Source organism: Saitoella complicata (genome assembly GCF_001661265.1).
Source record: "Saitoella complicata NRRL Y-17804 unplaced genomic scaffold SAICOscaffold_8, whole genome shotgun sequence".
NCBI lineage: Eukaryota > Fungi > Ascomycota > Saitoellomycetes > Saitoellales > Saitoellaceae > Saitoella > Saitoella complicata.
Window position 1 is genome coordinate 342,503 of NW_017566999.1, and position 19,498 is coordinate 362,000.

At 53.2% G+C, this 19,498-nt stretch overlaps 8 protein-coding genes and 1 non-coding gene across 9 annotated transcripts; 5 read left to right on the forward strand and 4 right to left on the reverse strand.

Moving 5' to 3' along the window:
- Positions 1 to 317: 317 nt before the first annotated feature.
- Positions 318 to 2,024, forward strand: SAICODRAFT_6726 (uncharacterized protein; the record flags this gene model as incomplete). The annotated part of the gene is made up of 2 exons (XM_019170298.1): positions 318 to 1,794; positions 1,849 to 2,024. 2 exons carry the CDS (start codon positions 318 to 320, stop codon positions 2,022 to 2,024), a joined length of 1,653 nt encoding a protein of 550 aa, XP_019025058.1.
- Positions 2,025 to 2,317: 293 nt separating this feature from the next.
- On the forward strand, positions 2,318 to 5,164 carry SAICODRAFT_6727 (uncharacterized protein; the record flags this gene model as incomplete). Its single annotated transcript, XM_019170299.1, has 2 exons — positions 2,318 to 2,466; positions 2,518 to 5,164. 2 exons carry the CDS (start codon positions 2,318 to 2,320, stop codon positions 5,162 to 5,164), a joined length of 2,796 nt encoding a protein of 931 aa, XP_019025059.1.
- A 102-nt stretch (positions 5,165 to 5,266) lies between these two features.
- On the reverse strand, positions 5,267 to 7,677 carry SAICODRAFT_24718 (uncharacterized protein; the record flags this gene model as incomplete). The annotated part of the gene is made up of 2 exons (XM_019166800.1): positions 5,267 to 7,109; positions 7,166 to 7,677. 2 exons carry the CDS (start codon positions 7,675 to 7,677, stop codon positions 5,267 to 5,269), a joined length of 2,355 nt encoding a protein of 784 aa, XP_019025060.1.
- Positions 7,678 to 7,845: 168 nt separating this feature from the next.
- On the forward strand, positions 7,846 to 8,539 carry SAICODRAFT_34550 (uncharacterized protein; the record flags this gene model as incomplete). The annotated part of the gene is made up of 2 exons (XM_019168367.1): positions 7,846 to 8,125; positions 8,178 to 8,539. 2 exons carry the CDS (start codon positions 7,846 to 7,848, stop codon positions 8,537 to 8,539), a joined length of 642 nt encoding a protein of 213 aa, XP_019025061.1.
- Positions 8,540 to 8,600: 61 nt separating this feature from the next.
- SAICODRAFT_6730 (replication protein A, subunit RPA32) lies at positions 8,601 to 9,506 on the reverse strand (the record flags this gene model as incomplete). The annotated part of the gene is made up of 2 exons (XM_019170303.1): positions 8,601 to 9,311; positions 9,366 to 9,506. The coding sequence occupies 2 exons, from the start codon at positions 9,504 to 9,506 to the stop codon at positions 8,601 to 8,603; spliced, it is 852 nt and encodes a 283-aa protein (XP_019025062.1).
- A 322-nt stretch (positions 9,507 to 9,828) lies between these two features.
- SAICODRAFT_18514 (uncharacterized protein) lies at positions 9,829 to 13,491 on the reverse strand. Its single transcript, XM_019165966.1, has 2 exons — positions 13,074 to 13,491; positions 9,829 to 13,000 (listed from the first exon to the last, which is right to left on the reverse strand). The coding sequence occupies exons 1-2, from the start codon at positions 13,244 to 13,246 to the stop codon at positions 9,847 to 9,849; spliced, it is 3,327 nt and encodes a 1,108-aa protein (XP_019025063.1). The 5' UTR covers positions 13,247 to 13,491; the 3' UTR covers positions 9,829 to 9,846.
- Positions 13,492 to 15,648: 2,157 nt separating this feature from the next.
- On the forward strand, positions 15,649 to 17,278 carry SAICODRAFT_29892 (uncharacterized protein). Its single transcript, XM_019167523.1, has 2 exons — positions 15,649 to 16,799; positions 16,856 to 17,278. The coding sequence occupies exons 1-2, from the start codon at positions 15,659 to 15,661 to the stop codon at positions 16,987 to 16,989; spliced, it is 1,275 nt and encodes a 424-aa protein (XP_019025064.1). The 5' UTR covers positions 15,649 to 15,658; the 3' UTR covers positions 16,990 to 17,278.
- A 109-nt stretch (positions 17,279 to 17,387) lies between these two features.
- SAICODRAFT_6733 (uncharacterized protein) lies at positions 17,388 to 18,603 on the reverse strand (the record flags this gene model as incomplete). Its single annotated transcript, XM_019170306.1, has 2 exons — positions 17,388 to 18,516; positions 18,566 to 18,603. The coding sequence occupies 2 exons, from the start codon at positions 18,601 to 18,603 to the stop codon at positions 17,388 to 17,390; spliced, it is 1,167 nt and encodes a 388-aa protein (XP_019025065.1).
- A 150-nt stretch (positions 18,604 to 18,753) lies between these two features.
- Positions 18,754 to 18,843, forward strand: SAICODRAFT_t52. The gene has a single exon. It is a non-coding gene; the product is annotated as a tRNA-Phe (tRNA).
- Positions 18,844 to 19,498: the final 655 nt, after the last annotated feature.

Sequence of the window (19,498 nt, forward strand, 5' to 3'; positions counted from 1 at the left end):
GCGGCCGTGCGCGTGCGAGCGAAGGAAGGCATTGATATGAACGACCGGTTGGACCCCCACCCTGCCCAGCCTTGCAAGGTCGATGCCACAGCAGATCTCCCATCCCAGCAGATCGATCCGGACGTCTCTATTAACCTCCTTCGACCATTACGAGAACCTTGATGATTTTATCAGATCCTCTCACCTTGTCGCGCTGCTGAGTAATCAAGTTGCCAAATTCAGCTGCACACTCCAACGTGCCGCCCATTTCCGTCCGTGAGACCGCTCAAACGCCCGGCACGCACTCAAAACGCCCGGAGAAATAAAAGAGAAGGGAGATGCCACACCAGCAGCAGCATCCTGAACCGCCAATTGCATCAATAAGAAACACCCTGAATCCTACGACTGCGGCTGCCGTCCCTGCCGCTGCCTCGACGACATCGACATCCACTGCGCACGGGAGCTCGAGAAGGACTGGATCTTCGACTGAGGACCGTTCGGCTGCGGGATGGACACCGAGGATATCTGAACTGACATTACCGTCTGTACCATCGACTTCGTATCGCTCGACTACATCACATACACTTCCGCCGACTGTGCATTCATCCGGATCAGACTCCGACATATACCGACGAGGACCCTCACTTCGCCGAGACGATTCACGGGTCGATCCAATATCGACTCAATCGACACGACCACCGTCACTTCCGACGTCGTCGAGGCCTTCGGCGGCAGAGACTGTACGCACTTCACCGCCAACTGCACCAGCATCTAGGACTGCGTCGACATCTTCACAGACCCAGCACTCACTTCAACCACCGCATACATCCTTGGCCTTCGATATTAGTCCGTTCACTCGACCAACAGTTCCTCCAGCTACTTCAACCAACCGTGTATCACCACCAAGTCCGCGAACATTTCATACAACTATCAATACTACTACTAGCCCCGAAATTAACTCTCGCTGGGTCGGGCAGCCGGTCCGAACACCCACAACAACTGCCAGCGCAACAACAGCATCAAGATCGACATTCTCCACAGAGGTGGACGAGGAGACGATAACAGCCCCATCCAGCCCTGCCAGTTTGGCGGGGAAGAAGAAGCGGATGGCGGATCTGCTATTACCGGTGGACGGGGAAGAAGATGCCGGAGGAGTTCCGACGTCGAAGCAGAAACAGGATACGCGAACCGTACCAGGCCCTGTCCGAATACCCGAACCACCACCACCACCACCACCACCACTACCACATCCACATCCACAACACCACCCGGTACATCAACTCGTCGTCCGACAACAACCCCTCCGCGCCCGCATGTGTGGCTTCGGCGAAAAAGACCGAAGACCACTCGATCCACCGCCGATTCTGCAGTTGATCATCACGAGTACGCAAACGGGACGGACGGATCCCGATGCGTTGAGTGATCCGTTTTTTGTGGTGCATGCGACGTTGTGGAGTGACACCGGGGAGGATGAACGGAATTTGATATTGACAAATAAGGATGATTCGGAGCAAGGACAGGAGCGAGGTGGGAGAGAAGATAAGGGTGCGGGGCCGGGGGGGAGTGTGGTCAAAGTTCTCATTGGGAGTTTGGTTAGTAGTCCGGCGTTGTTGGAGGATGATCGTGGTGTCGAGGGGGTTTATTTTGCGTTTCCGGATTTGAGTATTCGGACGGAGGGACGGTATCGACTCAAGTTCTCTTTGGTACGCCTGGGAACGGGAGATTTCGATGGTAGTAGTAGGAGTACTATCGTGGCGGAGGGTGTGAGTGATGTCTTTACGGTGTACTCGGCGAAGAAGTTTCCCGGGATGACTGGTAAGTTCTCCTCACCGCAGTGATAGTGGATGTATGCTGACAGTTTGAGCACAGAAAGCACAGAGTTAACGAAAGCTTTCGCACGGCAAGGATTGAAGATTCCGATTCGGAACGACGTAAGAGGGAAGAACAGGGGAAAGACAACATCAAATATGCCACCGCCTGGGGCAGAGGTGACGGAAGAGCATATGAAGGCTAAGAAAGCCAAGAAGCATAGTATGGAAGCATGACAGTCAAGGAACCAGGAATTGGACTGGACAAACAAGCAAGGGAATCAGGAGTGATCATCATGGAGGACCCTATAGCTAGGGATTACGTTAATGGACTTAATGAATTCGAAAGAGACGATTTTGAACTCCAACCCGTGCGTAAGCTTTTTGTTATGGTTGTCGTAAAGCTTAAGCTTGTGCTGGTGTAGCTTGAGACGTCACACGCGCGCAAGTCCCTGCAAGCCTGTTGAGCTTAACTCGAACCACGAAGAACATCCAGGCAAGATTCCATCGACAATTGCCAATTACCTACGATGGGTAAGAGGAATAACTCGAGCAATTCGGGTGGTCTGCCTGTATTCGCTTCGGATGCGAAGAATGCCGCGAAGGCCGTCGTGCTGAGAAAAGCTCAGAAAGTGCGTCGGACTGGGTTCGTTGCCTGGATCGGGTGGTATGTTACAAGGTAAGCTGGATCTTTCATGAAGGCATCTTCAATTGCTAATCAATCTTACAGGATAACGGCGTTGTACACCCTGTACATGATCATCTTCCGCTGCCCTACCGATCCCTCCTCGACAGATCCAGCAGTCTGCCGCCGCTACGCCGCCGTGCGAGACTTCATCCACCCCTACGCCGAACCCCTCTACCGATCCCACGTCCAGCCATACACAGACCCTTACCTCCAAAAGGCCGCTCCCTACGTCGAGAAGGGACACCACTACTACTCCACTTACGGCGCCCCAGCTGTCCAGAAAGCGCATACGCATTACTGGGATATTGCACACCCTAGAATCTTGTCTGGTGCCGCGATGGCCCAAAAGGAGCTTGAGGAGAGGGCTAAGCCGTTGGTGCAGAAGCATCTCGTGCAGCGGTTGGAGCCGTATTATGAGAGGTATTTGGCGGGGTATGTGAGGAGGGTGAAGACGGATTACACCACGCTTAGGGATCAGGTTATCTTGCCTCAGGCGCGTGTTGCGAGTGCGAAGGCGAATGTGGTTTATCATAGCCATGTTCTCCCCGCTTACAGGCGCGCTGAACCGGTTGTGAAGCGAGTCACTGCGAAGACGCATGCGTTCTATCTTGCGGAGGTTCATCCGCGACTCGTCTCTGCGTTTCACCTTGTATTGGATTGGATCAACTTGCATATCGTCCCGCGTGTGAAGGTTTTGTACATTACTCACGTTCAGCCGCAGTTTGACCGCATCTCCGACCGCATCTTCCGGTACAAGCAAGAGAAGGCCGTTGTTGACCAGGTCGTTGAGGAGGCTAAAACCTCCGCTTCTGAGTTGGCTGCTTCTGCGTCTTCCTCATACCTTGAAAGTCTGTCCTCGTCTGCCTTCGCTACCCCTCTCGCTTCCTACGTGTCTGAGGGTGTCGAAGCCATGATTTCGGCCAAGACTGAGCGTGATTCAATCTTGTCTAGCCAAATCCCCGAAGCGACCCCCGAAATCAGCATCGAAATCGCGCGTGAGCAGATGAAGATGTGGAGACAAACAGTGCAGTCCGAGGCTGACAACCAGAAAGAAATCCTCGCTGAACGCGCAATGGAGATCGTTCAGGAGGGTCTGGATCGTTGCGAGGAAGTTGCTGAGCAGAGATTTATCGAGTTGAGGGGATTGGTGGATGCGGAGATCGAGACAGTGGAGGAGACGTTGGAGTCCATTCCGGAGACGAACGTGGAGGCGAGACAGGCAGTGATCGCTACGGCTGGAAAAGCTATCCACGCCAAGTCTCTGGATGTGAGACAGACTGTTCCACAGTTGCGCACTTCGACTAATGCTCGTGTTATCGCCCTCCGTGATTCTACAATCAACACTGTTGACACGCTCGTTCAGAGGGCTCTTGAGGAAATGGGTCGCATCCTTGGGTACGAGATTGAAGTCGGTGTCACGGCAAAGGATTGGACAGAGTACCACAAGCTCCGTAAACTCGGACGTGCGACGGAGGATAAGCTCCTGGAGATCTCGACGGGTGTGATGACCCGTGGCCACGAGTGGTCCAACCTTGAGAAACAGGTCGAGAAGGAGGTCAACGCCATCGCTGCCGACGCCGCGAACCGCCTCGACATCCTCAAAGGCCACAAGAGTATCTTCGAGGCAGTGAAGGCGGCAGTCGTCGGTGCACCCGCCCCCGTAGAGACCGAGCAAGCATTCACGCAGTCCATCGTGAGCGTTGCAACGGAGGCGATCGGTGATGCCGCGGCGTCCTTCACGAGTGTCGTTGCTGCTGCTATGGAACCCTCTGCAATCGCCTCCGCAGCTCAAGACGCCAGTGCGAAAATCTTGGCTGCCGCGGAGGGTGCGCAGCAACTTGTTTTCCACCCCAAGGTCCAAGCCGCCATTGATGGTGCGCAGAGTGAGCTCGCTAACGCTGTCCACCGTGTGTCCGAAGTCGCGAGTCAGGCTGTCTATGGTACTCCTCAAGCCTCTGTTGAGAGTATCGCTAGTGTTGCGTCCGAGAAGGTCTTTGGAACTCCGGAGGCTCAGGCACTTCATGAGAAGGTCGTTTCGAGAGCTTCGGAGGTTATGATGGGGACGCCGCAGCCATTCACGGAGAGTGTCATGTCGAAGGCCTCTGAGGTTATTTATGGAACCGAGGAGGGCTTTGCGGGGTCTGTTACTAGCATTGTTGGCGAGCAGGCTTCTGCTGCTAGCTCTATCCTGAGTGTACAGTACTCTCATGCTGCCGAGGTTGTTGACGATGGTGCGCACTACATGGCTTCCGTCGCCGCCGCTGCTTCGGATAAGGTCAAGGGTGCGTACGCTGCTGCTTCGCAGGCTTTGCAGCACGCGGAGGAAGCGGGTTCGTGGGCCGACAGGATTGCGACGTCTGCGTTCCAGAGTGCTAGCTCTGCTGCTGCTGCTGTGCCTGAGGAGGCTTCCGGGGCTTTCGCTGCTGCTACTAGTCGAGCCTCCGAGGCTTATGACCGTGCTTTCCATGCTGCTGAGAGGGCTTCGCGGTCGGCTGCTTCTGCTGCTGCTGCGGCTACTTCGTCTCAGGGAGTTATTGAGAGCTTGGCTTCAGTTGCTTCTGCCAAGGTTGTTGGAGAGGAAATCGAGACTCCCACGAGCAGGTTCGTCGAGCGTGCTGCTTCGAGTGTCGTTGAGGAGATTGAGCATGCTACGGAGAAAGCGAAGGCGTTCATTCGTGATGAGCTGTAAAGGTGAATAATAGTTATACCCTTGAAATATATCGATTGTATAGTTAGGAAAGATCGAATCACTTTAATTCGAATGCGCCCAACCCTCACCTTGCGTACGCACCTACTCCTCAACCACCGACGGCCACTCCCTAACCCTCTCAACAGCCTTCTTCCCCTCCTGCTCAAGACCCTGTACCATCTCCTCACACTCCCTCTCCAGCGCCTCTACCCCACCCTCTGTAAGCCGCCGATTCCACTCCTCGACAGTGAGATCTAGTTCAGCGGGTGTGAGCGCTGAGGAAGCGTCTTTGGGGAAGGGGATGAGATCTTGTGAGATGTGGGTTAAGGTGAGGGCAGCAACGGGCGATACGAGCGGCACTGGTTCTGGTTTTGGTTCTGCGCCCGACGTAGGCGAAGAAACCGGCTCAGTCGACGGTGCAAGAACTGGTGCCTTCCCCAGAGGTTGTTGGTGCTTAACCGGAGTCCCTTCCGCGTCCGAACTCTCCAAAATCCTCCCTCCACGCTTCTTCTTCGCAGGTGACATGATGATCTCACTCTGTTCCCCCACTTCCACCTCATCCTGTATTACTTCCCCCACCTCCACCTCCATCTCCAGCTCGGCCTCCTGCTCAGGACTAGCCTCATCAACTTCCCAATTCGGTCCCTCATCCTCTTTCACCTCATGCATCTCCTCTTCACGTGCCTCCTCGGTATGCGGCGGAATCTGACTGACAGGCACCATCCCCACCAAATCCAAACTAACCCTCTCAATCTTGATCCCACCCCAAGGCTCCTCTTCTGGTTCCTCTTCCTCCACGACGCTCGCAAGGCCCATGCTTGGCTGCAGTCCGTAGATACTCTCGCGTTCGCCCTTCACCACGACCAGTTCTGGTTCTGCAGCGGGTTCATCCCTCTCCATCTCATCTACTTCCACCATAAGTTCAAATCCCTGAGTCACAACTGGCACTGATGCTTCCTCCTTCTTCTTCTTCCCCCGACCTTTCTTCTTAAGTTCCTTTTCCACCGCCACACTCTCTTCATCAACACTCATCATACTCCCGGCCCTCCCACTCCCTCCCTTCTTTGCTGTCTTCGCCTTCGTCTCCTTCTCTTTCGGCGCCTGAAGTGGAGCAGGAACGGGTTCTCCCTCCGACTCTCCAGCGTAGAGAATACTGTCACGGCTCCTCGTCGTCCTCCTCTTCGGTGCTGGCGCGGGAACTGAGTTCATCACCACCGGCTCTGGTTCTGGTTTTTGTTCCGGTTCGTTCTCGGGCTCGGGCTCGGCCTCCTCCTCGATAACCGGCTCACTCACAACCTCCACCTCTTCACTGCTAACCCCCTGCGCGATTTTCACGCCCCTACTCGACTGTCTTCTCTTCACCGGCTCCGGCTCCATCTCCTCGTCCTCCGTCTCCTCCACAATTCTCTCACTCCTCACAGGTTCCTCACTTCCTACGGCAGCTTTCCCTCCCGTACTCTGCCTCCGACCCTTAACCGCTTCCGGCCCGATCGAACCTGCTCTCGAACTTGCACGTCGTTTCCGTGGTGGCTCCTCCACTTTCGCTTCCTCGTAAAGATCAAAGTCGTCCGCAGCTACACTCGCCCTCTTTTTTCCGGCTGTGGTACTTGGCCGTGAGCTGGTCCGACGCGCGGTCTTGAGAGTGGTCGATGCGATGGAGGAGACGTCATCCTCGAGAAAAACAGTGCCTTCGAGCTCGGGCACCTTGTCCTTTGTCTTGCTCTTCTTTTCTTTCGCTGGCTTCTTCTTTTTGCTGCCGCGTGTTGATGCAGTGGATTGTATGCTCATCACGGATTCATTATCGGAATCATCGCGTGTCGATGCTGCCGCTACAGAGGATGCGCGTCGTTTGTTTTTAGTAGGTTCAAGTGAGCCTTCGCGTGATGGAGTCGGGTTGAAGCCTATGAAGAATGGGCATGAGGGTGTTCGGCGTTGGTGTTCAGCCCTACATTCCCAGTCAGTATCACCTTCTGTGCATACATAGGGCAAGGAACCACATACACTGGGTCATCAGCTCTCTCCCACCCATCCAAACCCAACCCACAATACGCACAAGTAACCATATCCTCACTCTCCCCGGTTGGTGTAAAATAAAACCCCGCCTCAGCCATCCTTCCACTAGTCCCAACCCAGGCTCTTTTCTCCTCATGTGGCCACCATTTTCCGAATGTTTCTTTTCGGGCTTTGAGCATTTCGAGCGATTGGGGGTCAAGACATTCGTGGGTTCGGGAGGTTTCAATGAGGGAGCGGATGATGCGGTTGAGTGCCCAACCGCATTTGCGGGAGTGGGAGAGGTGTTCGAAGAGGGGATCGTCGGTGGGATCCCACCCATCCAGAGGTTTTGCACAAAGGAAACATTGAACTTCATCTGAACCTGCTGATGTTGGGTGGAAGAAGAATCCAGCAGAAGCCATGGATTTGGTGGTGGGGAGGGAGTGGGGCCATCCGGTTTTTTTCTTCTTGCCGGTACCTGAGGGAGCGAATGTTTGTAGACGGTTGGAGAGGATCTCCATTGTCAGGTTGGTCAAGGGTGTTGGTTTGCAATTGGTGTTGAGCGTGTTGTTTGTGTATTCCCCGGATGGCCCTCGCAGTTTCCCCTCTCGGCACTGCAGGATGTAACGAAGACTGCGACTGGGACCCCAAACGACAATTACCCTCCATCAGTAGATCAGGCCTCGAAGATGGCAGCTACACGTCCGCAACACCCTGGAGCACCAAAGAATCCCCTTCCTAATTACCCGCAACCAGTAACACGAGCTGACTATGTCCATGAACGTCTCTCTCTACCACTTGGAGCACGTCTAGGACTATACCTGATGGCCTCGGGTGCGAGTGTGTTTCTGATGGGAATGTACACTGGCGGTAAGAAGACTGCATTGCAGTATCTGGCTGAGAACAGTCATCGCCTGCCGAAGACACAGCAGGGATGGTATTTTTATCACAAAACCAAGAACTATAAGGGTATGGACGTTCCTGCCACCCATCCGGCATCGACGCTGATTGGTATTTGTAGTTATGTTGGGTGGAATTAAAGCTGGTGTCAAGGCTGCTGCCCGTGTATCTGGATGGACCGCGACATATGTCCTCACAGAAGCTGGGATCGACTATGTAAGAGGTGGAAGAAAGGATTTCCTGGCGACAACAGGAGCAGCCGTGTCGACAATTGGATTGTTATCATTGTGGCAACGGTTAGGGAAACAAGCTACACTAAGAACAGTGCGAATTGCGTTCGTGGGTGGACTATTCGCGGGATTGGGACAAGACTTTTTGCGGTGGTCACGGTGGTCTCGACGGGTAGCAGAAGGAACGACAAAAGAAGAGGAGGAAAGTGGCGTTTGGTATTTGGATAAGTTGGCGAGTTGGTCGCGCGCATGAGTGGTAAAAGGTCTTCAGATTGGGTATATTGAGCAACATGAAGATCAGGAGACCATCTCATCTACGTCTGCACCGTACTCTTCACGTGCTCATCATCTATCGTGGTATACAACAAGCCCTCACCCATCAACTGCTCAATCGCCTCACCCATATCAGGCACCAACCCAGGTGGACACATCTGCACCAAATTTCTGACGTGGATACCTTCGTTGGTGTCTGGTGCCGCATGAATGACGGCCATAATTTGTCGTAGAGCGGGGGAGAGGTTGTATCCAGCGAGCTGAGCGTCCAGGGGGTTGTGCCCATACGCCTGCTGGCCGCCGGCGCCAGCGGCAGCTTGGTTGGCTGATGTTGGCTGGTGTGGTCCGCGGGTAAAGTAGAGATGCACGGAGGTCGCCTCGAGGAGATGGTAGAGAACCTCGTGCATGTCCGTCACCTGACGAATATGGGAAACAGAAACATGTCTTCTCTGTCCAAAACTCTTCAACTGACCAGTAACGCGCGCGTACGTGTCAGTCCATCCCTCGAACTTATTGCCTCCTGCGCCTTCTGCTCCGGCGTCGAGCCATTGCTTCGCCTCGAGGAGACCGGTACCGTCTTCCATGCGGAAAGTAACGTTTGTTGATTGAAGGGAGACGTTGCGGATGGCGGCTACGAAGGTGATTTGACCGATATCGGCATTGTCGATGCGGAAGTCGGCGTCGGGGTGGGGTTGTTGGGCGTCGAGAATTTGCTTGATCGTAACGGGACGAAGAGTGTTCGCCGATCGAGTCTACAAGCAAAGCATCAGTAAAGGATCAAAAGACACGAGACGGAGTCAACATACGCGTCCACCGCTTCCAGGGCTTCCTCCCATACCAGGGCTGCCGAAGCCGCCACCCTGCATAAAGCCTCCTCCATCAGGCGCAGCATTGCCACCATATGAGGTCTGTTGGTACGGATTGTAGTTGCTGGTGTAGCTGTTCATTCTGTCTGCCTCGTTGTTTGTCTATTCTATTGTCGAGGATGTGCTGCTGCGTGCGTATGTATGGGAGACGCGCCGCCAGATGACTTCGACGCGTACGCCGTTGGCAGCACACGTGAGAAACTGGACATAATTGAGAGCGACATCGGGAGACCTTCCAGGTAGTTATTAGGTAATAATTGCTATCATATAGATGTCTATAAAGCAATTTCGCCTTCCCTCGTTCGACGATGTCCTCAATCACAAATCGCCATGACCCATACAATGTCAAGCTTAAGTCCTCGTCCACATATAACGATATATCTCTGTATTATGCCTTATGCATCTGTTCGTTTCTTCATCTTCATTTCTCAACATGTTTCTCAATCATCGCCTTCAACACCGCAATCGTCAATGGCTTGGGTAGAAAGTCATCACAACCCGCTGCTTTGGTCTCATTCCGGCTTTCTTGGCTTACATTCGCAGTCAAAGCGATGATAGGTAGTCGTCGCCTGCCGGTAGCAACTTCCAGCTCGCGAATGCGTCGAGTGGCTTCGATGCCATCCATCACAGGCATTTGTGAATCCATCAGCACTAAATCATACGCAGACGGATTTTCAGTAATCAGGTTCAAAGCGACCTGTCCATCTTCAGCAAGCTCAGCTCCAAAAGCCATCTTGTTCAGCAGGCGAAGTCCAAGCTGTTGGTTGACCTTGTTATCCTCCACCAGCAAGATCGTCGTCTTTTTCTCCGCAAGCGCTGTCTTCTTAGGCTTTACAGACTCAGTGGCATCTTCCGACCTACTTGTGGTCAAATTCGCATCCTGAGAGTCAGGCTGTACTCGCTCAACGCCCGACATGATCATCGAAGATTGGGGAGATGCATCCTGAGGGGTGACGACCATCACGTCCCCATTCACGCACACGGTACCACCAACAAGACCCTCAGAAGCAGACATAGCGACATAGACCTCCTTCGTCTGTCCCTCCGGCTCTTGCATCCATCGCAAGAACTCGTGTACCATTAGCGGTCTTCGTGCAAGGTGCACCTTCTCAGCCTGCTGTGCGAGCTGGATGACGGAGAAGTTACCGACGTGCGTGTCATGGCATGCGACGAAGATTGGCTTCGATCGCAACTGGGTGCAGGCGTTAAGCAGTGCTTGGTGCGCCAAAATCGATTCGGAATCCATGTAAATGCGATCCATCATGAGCAGCCTACCAACCAACGACTCCTTCGTGGGATCGATATCCACAGTAACGTCACATCCACTACTGGTAAGCATGTCATTGAGGAGATCCCTCTTCTTGACGTTCCCACAGAAGATCGCCACCTTGATGCCCTTCCGCAAGTTCACCTTGTCACCCCTCTGAGCGCGGTGTCCAGCAGGAATACGCACAATGAACTCCGTACCGACGCCTTCGGTGCTCTCCATGTGGATCGTACCATCCATCTTGCCGACCAACTGTTTGCAAATAGCCAACCCCAGGCCGACACCAGCTCCTGAGGTGAGTGTAGTATCCACCTGCCTGAACGGCTCGAAAACGGTGCTCACAAAGGCCCGTGGGATACCAGCTCCAGTATCGCGGACAGTAAGTTGTAAGATTGGCTTGTCGTGATCCGCGATGGGATCCAGGGAGACTTGTACGAGGACATACCCGTTCGTGGTAAACTTGAGTCCGTTGCTGACGAGGTTCATCAACACTCTCGTCAAGTAAACCTCGTCCACGAACATAGTCTCCGGCAACCTAACCAATGTCTCATCCAAGAACAGGATCAGATCAACGTTCACCACAGGCTTACTCACATCGGCACTCGCACTGTTCGAAGTCAGAGGAGAAGTACATCCTTTGATGACATTCACCGTCAACGTCCGAATATCAATATTCGCCGGCTTAGCAACCGTCTCTTCGTTGCCCCTCTCAAGCTTCGTGAAATCTAGCACATTTGACGTAATGATCCGCATCGCATGCGACCCAGCCTTGATACGATCAATGTACTCAATCTGCTCCTGATTGAGCACAGTGTGTCCCAGCAAATCGACATACCCCGAGATAGCATGCAACGGGGTCCGAATCTCATGCGATGCAATCGAGATAAACTCGGTCTTGACACGGTTGGCATGCTCGGCCGCTTCCTTCTCAGCCAAGACCTTCCACAATCTGCGTTTCGTCAGGATCATCTCCGCAAGTTTGTTTCTCGACTGAATCAGGGAATAGCTGAGGAGAATATAACTGGCGAAGCAGGTAATCATACACACCGTAACTACAGAAAATGGTAACAACGTCTTCAAGTCGCCCGTATCGCGTTGATCCTCCGGCAAATCCGTGACGAACGTAGCAGCGGCCATCCCGACATAATGCATCGCACTGACCCCACTCGCCGCAACAGCACTGAAGATAAGCTGTGTCCCAACATCGCCTTCATACGGCATCCAAACAACCGCAACAGCACAGACCACACACGCCACGCAAATCGACGCCGCGACGATGGGGTATGACCAGATGATATACCCCTCCATCCGCATCGCCCGCATCCCCGTATAATGCATCCCCGAAATCGTAAATCCCATCAAGATCCCCTTCACGATCAACCTCGGCGTCAAAGAATCCCACACGGTATGCTTAATCTGCTTGATCTGCTTCCACCATGGCTCGTGGATGCGGAACGTCGAGGTAGACGGCGTCAACACCCGCGTCCCATCGAAGTACGCATGCGCAGTCGACACCGTACTCGCCGAACTCCCCTTCCTCTCCTGCGCCGTCTGTGCACGCCGAAAAAACTCGTAGTCATCATCATCTTCGATTGGACTAAGCGGCATTTGAAGGATAAGCCCCCGTACCTCGTGTTCGCGGTGTGAGAACATGGTCTTTTGGCCGGAGGTGAACATTCGGGCGTGTGCAATGTCGGAATCGGTACTGGAGCGGGGGGTCGAGACAAGGGAGAATGCGCGGCGTGTCCAAAGGTTGCGGTCGAAGTGGGCTTCTTCGGATTGGGCAGCGGTGGCTTTGAGGGTTGTTGCTCCGGCTGATGGTGGTCGGACTGAGCCGTCTGATGGGGCTGATTGGATGTGGGTTAGTGTTGGTCGGCTTGACGTTCGTCGATGTTCGCGGGTCGATTTACGCTGCGGCGTAGTAGGCAGAGACATCGGTGCCGTGGTAGTCGCAGTCGGGAAATCCTCCAACTGAATCCCATGCGAATTCGCCTGTGCCTCCCTCTCAACTCCATCCGCCATCGTATTCAACGGCTGATATTCACCCGCCGAAGGCCCACTCGCACGCCTCTTCTCCACATTCTTATTCCACAACTCGATGATCCCCTCCAACCCAAACGTCACGAACGTACTGGAGATGGCGAGTAGTGCACTTACCAACGTCAACCAGAAATCGTAGGTTAGTTCGACACCGACGTCGACGGCGAGCATGGAGACGAAGTGCATGCACCAGATTGCGCAGCCGCCGAAGGTGAGGGAGGCGAGGGATAACCATAATAGTGGTGCACGCGTCGAGGAAACATGACACCTATATCACCCGGTCAGTATACTTCCTTGAACAACTCGAGATCAACAGATCAAAGCTGACGGTGGTGACTCACATCAACTGCGTCGTTGTATACGCCCCAAGAAAACTGCTGATATACGACAATGCCACGAGCGGCAAATTCCATTTCTTCTCCAATACGTAATCGCCATTGATCTTCGCCACCGTAGCCGTGGCACGCTCGATCACACTCTCGATGTTGACATGATCCGGCGTAGGAATGAACATTTTCGGATTTTGGTCCGGTCAGAGGAGCGGCTCGAGGCTGCCCCGGGCCCTTGTCGATATACAGGTGTTTCGAGCTTCCTTTCCGTATATCTCGATCGCGATACCTCTTGCCACTTGCTCCTGCTGCTGTACCAAACCTTTCGAGAACAAGGCCGATCACGAAGCGACTCGAGCGCAATGACGACCTGTCAACTCAATCTCTAACACAATTACGCTCAGCTAATCAAATGACACGCCTCCCGAAGACCTTAAACTCAAGTGTAACCGTCCAGTCCAGACCTCGGTCTGGAAGATGATGGTAGGGATATAGGACGAGGGAGCTTCGGGGAGGTCAACTGGTCCATGTGCTTGTGTGCGTGTTAGGGTGCCCTACCCGCGCGCCGCACAGTACGTAGATCTGGGGCTTGTGTCACTGCGGGAACCAAGGAGGGAATGGAGGGTGAGTTACGCAGATTATGAAAGGATGGCAATCTTGTTATGGGGGTCTACGAGGGAGGACAGCTCGCTCGTTCAGCCGTGAAGGTATCGAAGGATCGAAGCTCATGGATCGACGGGACAGAACTGTCACTCTTCACACCCCGAAAAATCCCCGTACACGCGGCAGCCGAAAACCTATCAGAACCTGTTGCTGTTCATGGCTTGCATTCATCCAATAAGCTGGGGTAAGCTGAAGCCACAAAGTAGAGTCACTCGTCATGCGTCCCGGCGCCGCACAGCTTGACGACCGTTAAACTTCAATTAAACGTTGCGATTCTGGGGCTTTTTGCTCGGGTACGCACAGGGAATGAAAGGGTTTTGTGAGAGGTTGAAGGGATATTGGGACCGTAAAAGTGGGTTGGTACGTTGTTTAAGAGTTCTCGAGGCCAACGACGAGGAAGTGCAGAAGTCTGAAGTTACAGAAGAATCGGCTGTTAAGTCGGCTTATCTTGTGTAAACTCGTCCTACAAATCCCTGACGAAGGCGGTTGGGCTGTGTGCTTGGCCGCAGAGGCTTCCTCGTGGACTTGAACCAAGAATCCAAGTTCGCCAATGCTGCGGACCCTTCATTCGAAGGACCCTATTGGCTATGAAACCGGGATGACGACTGAACAGCATCAACATCAGATTAGCAAAGCCCTAATCAATTGAGTCAGGCTTTTCGGTCATTATCCTTCTCTGGGACGTCTCGGGATATTGATGTTCATGTTTCGGGAATGTATCCAGGATGACTGATCAACGAGCTTGCTGCATTCCTCGTCAAAACTGCCTCACTCGTCCGAGCAGAAAGTGCCTCGTATCCGGTGGTCCGGCATCTTAAGATACTCTCACGCAAGCGGAAGGAAGGGGACCTTGCCGGCTAAAGTGTCCGGGGCATGGACAGCGTCGGGGAGGACGCGACGAACGGCAGCGATACGTAGCAGTGTAAAAGGCGTAAATCGACTCACAATTGACGCATTTCAGAACGGTAATTTCCACATTTACATAACGGCCTTTCGGCATAGGGTCCGACGCTCGCGCTCACTGAACTCAAGGCACGCCGTGCAGCAGCGACCCAGCCTGACTGCGACCCCAGACACAGACCTCCTCTGATCAACCTGTCAGATCGAAGGATCGGCATCACCCGCCAATACCCCAATATACCCCAATATACCGCGTACGACCCTCAAGCTTCTTTCAATCTCCAGCACCTTACCACTCTTCCTCGAATTCCCTGTCAGTTGTTCAGCCGGGCGCAATTCCAAACGCCGCTCTCGCATCAATCGTCATCCGTCCGGGCTCCGACGTTCATCACCTGCCCGACGACCGACCACCAGAACCGCACCCAGGTCACAATTGCGCTCGATAGAATTGAGTGGTAATTGACCGAAATTACTATTACCCAGACGATACGGATACCGCCGTTGCCTTTGAAACTCGATCCTCTTTCACCGGCTTGCCGCACTGCAGGAGAGACCGCCACACTTTATCTGTTCCGCGTCATCAATCACCGAACGAACTCGTCTCGCTCTCTGGTTCCGGTTTGGATTTGTCGATGCAGAGTACCATTGGTTTGATGTCTAATACGCGTCGTTCTACGGGAGCGTCGGGGCATCATTTCTCCCAGATGCCGGCACAAGAGCTGCACGATCCATGGGCGAAACAGCAGCCTAGGGTGTCTATGGAGGCAATGCAGCAGCAGCAATTTCAGCAAATACCGCAGATGAACATGCAGATGAAGACCGATTTGCCTGATATGTTACCCCGCTTACACAATGCGCCCGAAGTTATGTCTTCTGCGCCGACGTCAAGTGGTGGACACGGACATGGGTTCAATCAATATTCATTCAACAACGTCAATCATGGCGATTTTGTGACGAATGATGCGGCAAACTTCCCCAGACCTCGATCTCACGAAGACCCGTTTTATGGTGAGGGATACGAGCCTACGCAGATAATGCATTCCGCGTCGATATCGTCCTCGTCACCAGCCCTTGCGCAGACCCCCAACAGCTTCACAGATTTCGCAGCACCCCCACCACGTCACCAGAGTTTTACACATGGTACATTCAATCGCCTCTCAAATGGCGGACTACAGGCCGCACCCGGCGTTCCATCCAACTTCAACATGGCGAGTCGACGTCTTTCCTCCCCGGCGCACTTTGCGGAACCTTCATACTCACGCTACGACCCACGTCAAGCCGCAGCACCATACTCACGACCACAAATGTCGTTCAACATGAATATGCATCAGTCCACTACGCCTACGACAACGCAGCACCCAAATATCCCGGAAGAACCCGCGTCACCACATGCGGCGCCCACGTTCACGGTTCCGAGTTATCCGCAGCAATCACCACGGACGATGAGTGCGAGTGTTAGTCAATCGGGCTCGAATATTCCAATGAATGCCCCCGCTGGGTCGACGTTGTATGATAGACGTATGTCGCATCCTACGCTTCCTTCTGCACCAATGCCGATGGCGCCGCCGTCGAATATCCGGTTGAGACAGAACTCGATGTTTGATTTGGGTAGGATCCCAGGTGCTGGTAATGGCGTGGGGATGGGCGTTGGTGTGCCGATGCCTACAATGGCTGAAAACCGACCGATGAGCCAGAACCAGAATCAGAACCAGATCCAGCCTCGGGATAGGTTCCAAGAGACGCTAGATTCGGCGAGAGGGATGATTGCCATGTCCTCCCAACCACCCGTCCCATCAATGGGCAACGGCTCACATATGTCCTACTCAAACCAAGCCTTCTCACCACCCTCCATGCACGCAGACTTTGACCCCTCAACCACCCGTTTCGACCCCGATAACTCCCACAACCAATCCCGACACGGTTCCTTTTCCGACCGCCGCTTCAGTGAGACCAGCATCGGCTCCTCCGCCGCCGACGAAGAAACCGGATACCAAGCAGCACCCGCAACAAGCGCTCAGGCTGCCGCAATGGCGGGATTGCAGAGTATGATGACCACGTTCAGTTCGAAGCAGGGTTCGAATTCGGCGAAGAAGCATAAGTGTCATGTTTGTCAGAAGGGGTTCACAAGGCCGAGTTCGTTGCAGACGCATATGTATAGTCATACGGGCGAGAAACGTGAGTATCTATCCGCATTACGAGATGCAAAGGATAAAGGCTAACAGGGGATATAGCTTTCCGGTGTGATTTTGAGGGATGTGGAAGGCAGTTTTCTGTTGTGTCGAATTTGAGGAGGCATAAACGTATACACTCACAGTCTAGCCCAGAGGCGGTTTCTCAAACTGGATCTGGAAACCGGGACGACTAGATTGGCCAATGATCTTCTGGCTGTGGTGGTGCTATGATATGGTTGATCTTCTGATGATGTACGCTATTTGTGTTGGTTTGTGTTTTTCTTTTGCAACTGCTTTCAAAGTCCCAGTATCGATATCGTTACTCAAGAAGAAGGCGTCGTATACACGACGAAAGACGTCGTCAACCGGCGTATCTGTGGTGGTTGGGGTTTATGGTGGGGTTCATGGGTATAGAACTTTCTGGACAGGAGTGGACACCCTTGATTTCTTCGAGTTTTCTGTCGTTTCGGCAATATTGGTGGTAATTTATGTTTGTTTGCTATACCTAATTGAACTGGCTGCGATATCTTATACTATCATTTGTCTCGTTCTCTCTTTCGTCTTATATCTTCTGTACCGGCTGTAAAGCCGTTCAGTCCTCCTTGTCGTCGTTGCTCTGCAAGTTGGACTTATCCTTCTCAGCCCAGTAGGCGCCTCCGAACTCCACCGCCGCAGTGCCTGCCTCGCCAACCTCCCCACTCTCAACCAACTTCCACTCACCCCACGGCCAATCCCGCTCCCACGCCTCCACCCACATCCTCCCCCCAAAACTCTCAATACAAAACCCGGGCTCATGACCATCCGATAATGGTGCAGCAAGGTCAATGTAAGTTCCGGGTGGTCCGTGTGCTTTGATGACGAGGGAACGGAAGGGAGTGGATGTTGTGATATTGAAGTTCCCGTTCGCGGAGGAACGATCTACGTGTAAGGATGGACCGCGGTCTTGCCAGCCGAAGGAGAACGGAGGAAGGAATGTCCAGGAGAGTTTGGAGGAGCGGTAGCCGATTAGGTAGGCGGACATGCCGAGCAAGTTGCCTCCAGCTAGGCAGATACTTGTCTGACTTGCGGGGTTGGTGGTCGTATCAGCTTTAGGTGAGGAGAAAGCTTGAGCCCAGATCCAGCCGGAGGGGAATGACTCGCCCCAGTTCTTTTCTTGGTGAGCAACGCCATTGTCACCCGAGAGCGCTTGCTCATCACCATGCTTGATGGTATATGTGGCCTTTGACTTGGTAGAGTAAACAAACCAGTGCAGAGGCAAAAGTCGGTCGGTCTGCACAATGGGACCTTCCGGACCACTAAGAGGATCGTCAGAAGACCATGGCGTGCGATTGGTGACCTCCAAATCGAGTGTGAGTGAAGGGTGACGAATCGTATAAGTCGTCTTGGTAGGTGTCACGCGCATTGTCCCGACTTCGGCACACCTGAACTCAAACGTGCGCAGCCCAGTCTTCTCATCCTGCTCCCCAACGATCTTCTCCATCTTATCAGGGAAGAACTCGTACTTCCAGCCCTTGCCATCAGGCGTCGTGTAAGAAATATGGATCAGATTGGGACGCTCTTTGGCGTTTTTAACCCAACAGAAGATCATAGCAAGGGTGGCGTTATTGGACAGTAGTGTACGGGTATAGTAGCCCTCGAAGCCTGCCTGCTCATGAGGGGCGTAGTGGTCGATACGGGGAAGGAGAGGAGATGATGGCCAAAAGGCGGCCAGGAGGATGTTGCTGTTCCACTCGTTAGCCGCAATTGAACAAACGTCAACTGGAGACATACAGGATGTTCCTCGAAGCTTCCAAAATCAGGGGAGCCATCTCAATGGAATAGTATACACACTCTCTGCTGTCGAGGTTCGCTGTCGCAATCTGGGGATCAACCAAACGTCATGGCGGCTGCCAGGCGGGAGTCAAGGTTGTTGGCAGTTTTGATATATAACAATTATATCGCTTTGCAGTTCTAACAATGTCTCTGTAGCTCAGCTGGGAGAGCGTCAGACTGAAGTGGTTCAATCATCATATATCTGAAGGTCTCGTGTTCAAGCCACGACAGGGACATCATTTTGCTCATTCAAATGAACCGTGGGAAGACTCGCTCTAAGATGACCGTTGAAGCCATTCACCGATTACACGGACCGATATTCATCTGAAGCATATCCTGTTTTTAGATAAATATCACGTAGAAACACTAAGACCAAGAAAACGTCACCACAAAGCCCAATCCAGCAGACGCTACTTACAGTCGAAGACAAGAAAACACAACACCAGCTGGTCGGTCCGAAAGTCAACCAGGAGCAACCTTCTTGAGAATAGCTTTCGTCAGATCAAAAGTTTCAAACACCGCCGTGTTATGCCACCAATCTAACGAGACGCCAGTCAAACCCAGACAGAAGAAAATCACAATGGTAGAAATAGCCAACCCAGAGTCCAAACCAGCGGACAAGACGTAGTTGTACTTTGACCACCAAGGAAGGAACTTCCTCTTGATCAGACAGTTGAAGATAAAGCCGACAGAGCACCACGAAAGGTAGGAGAATGTACCCAAGCGAACCAAAGAAGAGGGGCATGCTCACGTACTTCAACCAGGAGTTAGGATACCTCCTGACGAGCATTTACATTGGAATAGGAGCCAAAGCCCCGTATGTTCTTTGATGTTGAAAGGTCCGGGCGGCCTGAGATTGAACCACGATGACCAAGTTCCCACGCCCTGCCA

Excerpts from the sequence above, each read along its gene's own strand:
- SAICODRAFT_29892 (XM_019167523.1), top strand. The coding sequence starts at position 15,659 with ATGCATTCCGCGTCGATATCGTCCTCGTCACCAGCCCTTGCGCAGACC. Across the intron at positions 16,800-16,855 it reads TAGTCATACGGGCGAGAAAC|CTTTCCGGTGTGATTTTGAG; the intron begins GTGAGTATCTAT and ends CAGGGGATATAG.
- SAICODRAFT_18514 (XM_019165966.1), bottom strand. The coding sequence starts at position 13,246 with ATGTTCATTCCTACGCCGGATCATGTCAACATCGAGAGTGTGATCGAG. Across the intron at positions 13,001-13,073 it reads TATACAACGACGCAGTTGAT|GTGTCATGTTTCCTCGACGC; the intron begins GTGAGTCACCAC and ends CGGGTGATATAG.